Source organism: Canis lupus, chromosome 3 (genome assembly GCF_003254725.2).
Source record: "Canis lupus dingo isolate Sandy chromosome 3, ASM325472v2, whole genome shotgun sequence".
Classification (NCBI taxonomy): Eukaryota; Metazoa; Chordata; class Mammalia; order Carnivora; family Canidae; genus Canis; species Canis lupus.
In genome coordinates, this window is record NC_064245.1 from 12,503,945 (window position 1) to 12,509,997 (window position 6,053).

Genomic DNA, 6,053 nt, shown 5'->3' on the forward strand with positions numbered 1-6,053 from the left:
CATACTGTACAGTGGAATACTGACAAAATCTCCAACTGAAAAGAAGGGGAAAAAACCCTATTATACTCTACTGGCAAGTTCAGACATAAGAATGATGATATTTGCTCTTCTGATTATCTTATAGCTTTAGAATTTACCTAATAATTTTAAAATGTCTGAAATCTTAGAATGTCTTAAGTCTCCTCATTTTCATAATTTAAACTTTTTTCCTGAGCATGTACAGATAAAGACAATAAAAATCGTTTTTTTGAATGGTCAGTAGGACAACTGTCTAGATGGTACATTTTCATAACTAGTGTCACGACCAAGAATTTCCTTAATTGTATTGTGTGTATGTGGTTTATGCCGTTAATCCACAATAGATGTCTCTCTGACCAAAAAAGAAAAAAAGATGCAGATAGAAGACTGCTACTTCTAATCACATTAGGAAAATAAAATCTTCAGTATTTATACAGTTTGGCTTGCCCTAATATGATGAAGGAAAAGGCTGCTGGAAGCTTAATGCCTTGCTCAGCCCTGGCCATTGGATGTAAAAACTATGGATTGGTTTTAATGTCAGTTCAACCTATCTACTTTTTCAGGATTTTCTTGACTGAACTTATAAGCATAGGAGTATTTTACAGTTTCTGTAGCTTGTCCATTATATGTTATCTAGATCTACTTTTTTGGCTGAATTTTTTAAAAATTTAAATGGTTTTCTTTAATATATAATATTGTCACGTGATTCAAAACTCAAAAGGTACAAAAGAATGTCAGGGGAGGTCTCCCTCCCACTCCTGCCCCACAGGCATTCCTGTTCCCATCGCAGAGACAATTATGTTGCCCAGCTCTTTTGTATCTTGCCAAAACTCACATAGGCACTTACAAACAAATATTTATAGAGATTCTCTATTCTTTTTTAAGTGCACAGTATATGTTTGTGGACCTCGCTTTTCTTTTAACACCACATCATAGAGATTATTTTAAAACCTAGAGAGCTTTCTCATCCTTTCTCTGTGAATGAAAGGATTCAGTGGTATGAATGTATTGTAGAGGAGGAAAAATAATTTTCCCTGTACCCTCTTAGCTGAGACTCCTGTAATAAAAGACAGATTAATAGGAGAAAAATGGAAGTTTATTGACACATATACTTCATGTACATGAGAGATACGGAGGGTGAAATAGTATCTTTCTGTGGTGGCTTGGAATTTAGGATCAAATACCATCTTAACAGGGAAAGAGGAGGGGGGTGTAGGCCTCTTAGGGGATAGTAAATGATTTTTAAGAAAGATGAATGGACCCTTAGAAGAATAGGTGGCAGTTATGTTGGTCTGTGTCTTCTGTGATGAGTCAATGTTCCCTGGTTGATGAAATTCCTCAGGAGGGAATTTCTCATAATTGGGTTCCTTTTGGAGGATGTGTCTTTAGGCAGATAAGCAGTGTTCAGAGAAAGCCTTTCCTTTCATTTGCTGTTTTTCCAGTGCTTACTCCTTAAAATAATTAATATACCAAAGTGGCATCTTTTGGGGTGCCATGTCCTGAACTCTTATTTTTGGGCAGCAAATTCTGCTACTTTTCAGTATCATCCTTTTTTAAACTATTCCTTTAAAAATGAGCATTTGAACATCTGGGTGACTCAGTCTGTTAAGTATCTGACTCAGTTTTCTGCTCAGTTCATGACCTCATGGGTGAGATGGAGGGAGACCCATATTGGGCTCCACAGTCACTGGGGAGTCTGCTTGAAAATTCTCTCCCTCTGCTCCTCCCCTCACTCATGCACACACTCTTCCTAAAATGAATAGGTCTTTAAAGAAAAATTTGACAATGTCCACCTCAAGCTGACGCTATCTAATTAGATACAGGAACCGGAATCAGCTGGGAAAATACTAAATTTATTCTCTGCCTTACAATCAGAAAACTGTACCCATTCTGTAAACTAAAAGCGGAGGTTCTCGCTTGGTCAATGGCAGTTTCCCCAGCTGGTCAAAACTGCCCACTGTTTCTGGAATGGTATGGAACTTACAGCAAAAGAAACAAAAGTCAGAATCTTTGCTGTTGCCGGGCCCGTTGATGCTCATTTATAGAAAATCAGTGTCAGCTAAGACATAAGGCACATCAGTCAGTACCTGTCAGTACATCACTTAAACATTTATAATTCCAGGCCCAAGAAGAGCCAGGTTGAAAGCAAAGTAGGTTATTATTCCTTTTCCTTTTCTATATCTTGTTCTCAGTGACACACTGTGTTGAAGAGGATCAGAGTGGAGGATTCTCTATTTAAATAAATAAATAAATCTTTAGAAATAAATACAAATAAAAACTAGCATTTAAAACATTCCCAGCCTCAGGCAATTCTAAAAAAACAATACAGTGAATAACTTTGCCTATACATTATTCTGAGATGTGCTGGTTTATTTAGATAACTTTTTGGGTGTAAAATTGTTAGAGAATATGGGTTTTTTTTTTTTTTTTAAGAGAGTTGGGGGAAGAGGCAGAGGAAGAGGAGGGAGAGAGAATCTTAAGCAGGCTCCATGCTCAGTGGGAGCCCAAAGCATGACTCTATCTCATGGCCCTGAGATAATGACCTGAGCCAAAATGGAGTCTGATGCTTAACTGACTGAGCCTACCCAGGCTCCCCAAGCATATGTACTTTTAATGTTGAAAGATACTTGTCAACTAGTAGCTTAGTCATTTTATTGTGCAAATATTAATATAATAGAGGAGGGAAGGAAGAATGCTCCAGAAGCTTGGAGGACTCTGGTGTTTGAAAAGTCTTAAAGTGTTCCATTGATATTGTATATTCTATTTCCCTGAGATAGTTGCGATCAGAGTTATGCCCTGCCCAGCTTTCACACTTTGTTTTACATTTCTGCTTTGAGAGTAAGGGCAAGTGTTTGGGTTTTGCAGGAGCTGATGACCATTTTCCAACTTCTGCACTGGAATGGAAGCCTAAAAGCCCTTCGTGAAACAAAGTGTTCCCGACAGGTGAGACTTTCCAATTGAGAACGAATTTATGTCCTATGGACTGAGCAGATGGCTTGTTGTCTTCCTAGATTTCCTTTATTTGGATTTTTCTCTGTTTAAATCTGGTACTTTATCTAGTAGAGCAGAGGATACATGAAAAACAGTTCATTTGAGCCAGAGACTGACCAAATATGCTAAGGAGAATGTTGCCTGCATGTAGGACTGATACCTATACTAAATGCCAGAATGGAGGGATCTTTTAGACTTGGTTTCTAAGTCAAATGCTGAATCTCTCTACGCACCTGCCCCACCTTAGAATTTGTGCCCTCTTCTACTCTCCAAGCAGAAATAAATTTGAGAATGTACTGCTTCTGAACCTCCTTACTGAAGAGTGGTAAAGTTGGCTGCAGCTGGAGGATTTTTCTTACACCCACCAGAAGTCCCCAAAAGACAACAGAAATGATTATAATGTTGGGCATTCAGTCACTTCAGTTTTTTGGTTTAGAAGTTTCTTCTTTATTTTTCAGAATCAACGTCTCACTATATAAGATGTAAGATATATATAATCCTATAAGAAGCATCCCTCCCCCCCCTTTTTTTTAATGGCAAAGGCAATTCCCTTCCTGTGTCTTTAACAGTTTTCACCTACTATCCTCCAAGATTTATCCTTCCTTTGTGCACCAGTAGACTTTGAAAAATGACTTTTTTTTTTTTTTTTTTTTTTTTTTAGAATTTGCTAACAGGAATTTGTGTGAGGAATAAAGCCTCTACTAGTCAGCTAGATGTGGGTGGATATAAGAGTTTTCCATCTACTGCAGCCCCAGGAGTTTTTAGTTGTTCTCTGGTTAGAAAGTCTGGCTTTCAAAATGTCAAGGATGGAAAAGAAATGAGTAGTTGACAATGGCTTGGGCTATTTTTTCTTTTCCTTTGATTTTATAAAAGGCCTTTGAAATTCGCTGGGTTGGTTATAAACACTTTTCCATGGTTGTTTTTAATTTGTTAAGGTCATAAATAAATACCACATGTTCCTGAAAATAAAAATAAGCCATGCATCCCCTCTACAAGATCTTCTTAAAGTGTATCCATCAAACCTATACATGATGTTATGATGCATTGGGAAATTTTTCACATGAGAATTGACAGGTAGTGACTAATTTTGAATGATTAACAGAAAAGAGAATGTACATGAAGGTACCATTATGATACCAATAATGCCTACGTTCCACAGTACACTTTTAAAGTTCTTTCTGTAGTTTCTGTGAACCATTTGGACTGCCATCTATCTTATGTTAACAACACAGCAGTTAGGAAGTTGATTCTCCTTGTTTCTAAGCGTTGTCCTGACTCAAAGCCTCCTGGTCTCTGCAATGGGTGTGACCAAACCAAATTCTGCCCTAATCCTTCCATATAATTGTTTCTGTCTCTCTGCCTTGCTGAAGGAGAGCTGGGCAGAAGAGTTCAAATAATAAACGAGGTGATGTTCATGCATGAAGGAATGTATTTCCGAACGAAGACATTTTCTAGCAAGGTCAGAGTTCTGTTTGTGAACATTTTTGAGTTATTCTTGGTGGGAATGTTTTGACTCAACCTGAAGTGACCTTGCTTTGCTTGACCAGGTTAGCCCTTCATCTGTTTTAAGAAATATGTATTGAAATTTGCCTTCAGTTTGTGAACATCAGAGAGGTCCAGTTGTTGGCAAAACTCCTATGGATATGAATGTGGGGGGTGGCAGAGACAAAGGAAATGAGATGTTGGAAGGCCATGAACACAGGTGCCTTTGTTGCTCTTCACTGACACTCTGGACTTTGTCTTCTTGGCTCCCAGGAAGTCATCTCCTACTATTCCCAGTATTCCCTAGATGAAAAGATGCGCAGTCATATGGCCCTGGACTGGATCATGAAGGAAAAGGAGTCACCAGGAATCCTCTCTCAAGAGCTCCGGATGGCCCTGAGGGAGTTGGAGGAAGCCAGGAAAGCGGGACAAGAACTGCGGTTTTATAAAGAAAAGAAAGAAATCCTGAGTTTAGCCCTGACTCAGATCTACAGTGATCCTGACACCTCCTCACCCAGTGATGATCAGCTAAGCCTAACGGCTCTTTGTAGCTACCACTAGCAAGGCCAGATGCCGGCTGCCTCAAGGTTGGCAGAGGCCGGACTCTTAACATTAGAAAGCTCAGTGAATGTCACTGGAGGCTTTAGCACCTATAGCTACTACCTGAAGGCTGTACTAATTCTTCCCATCCATTCCATTCCGAGAATCTGAGAGTAGTAGGACCCTTACAGGACCCACCATCCCACTCGATGCAATTTTCCCATTGTGCTTTCAAAAGTTTCTCTTCTTACTGAAAGGATGGAGATAAGATTGTTTGAAAAATACTTTCCAGGTTTGGCTTCAACCTAAAGCCCTGTTGACATGTGCCTTGCTAGATTATAAGTGTTGTTTTAAACAATAGGTCAGTGTAGTATCCCCCAAAAGAACATTAGCCTGGTCTGGGGAAAGTAGCATGATAGCAATTTTTGAAAATACTTGGGACTAAATAAACAATGTAGAAAATATGCACGGGTCAGAGTTTCTTCCTAAGCTTCATAAGCTAAGAGATATTTATACTCTACTAGGTGTTACCCAAAATTACAGTCAGTATTTTATCTGGACATCCTGCTATCAAAGATCCTAAAGTCATAATGGTATGAAAATACTTAAGTTTAATTTGGCTTAAAATGCCAGTAATAATAATTTTTTAAAATCTATACTCTTCCATATGAGGATGTCAACCAGAATAGTACATTCACTTGTATTCCTCAAGAAGAATTAATATCTAATTTTTATGAGCCCTGCAATCAGTCATGCTCATTTTTAATTTGCAAATAGATTACTTGAATTGATTCTATTTTTGCCACCACAGTCATGTATCTATAATGGAAAAAATTACTGGCATTTTAAAGGTTAAAACATTTTGAAAAGTCATTATTAGCTTTTAACATGCTTGCATTTCATTAGTTTCTCATGCATTAGAGAAGAATCTTTAGCTGTCTTTTTGTTGTTCAACAACATAAGCCGTGAGTAGCTCAAATGTAGGTCACTTTTAGGTTTTAATTAGACATCTCCCTTTGAAA

At 38.1% G+C, this 6,053-nt stretch overlaps 1 protein-coding gene across 5 annotated transcripts in view; it reads left to right on the forward strand.

The window, feature by feature from the left end:
- The window catches only part of LIX1 (limb and CNS expressed 1), a 62,191-nt gene that overhangs the window by 46,428 nt on the left and 9,710 nt on the right, over nt 1-6,053 (forward strand). For 4 of the 5 annotated variants that reach the window (XM_049108167.1, XM_025438426.3, XM_025438428.3 and 1 more), the window contains 2 exons: nt 2,884-2,961; nt 4,765-5,495. In XM_049108167.1, coding sequence (XP_048964124.1) covers nt 2,884-2,961; nt 4,765-5,052 — 366 coding nt within the window. In that variant the 3' untranslated portion in view covers nt 5,053-5,495. Of the gene's footprint in view, nt 1-2,883; nt 2,962-4,764; nt 5,496-6,053 lie in introns of those variants that run through there. The other variant, XM_025438429.3, reaches the window with a different exon arrangement.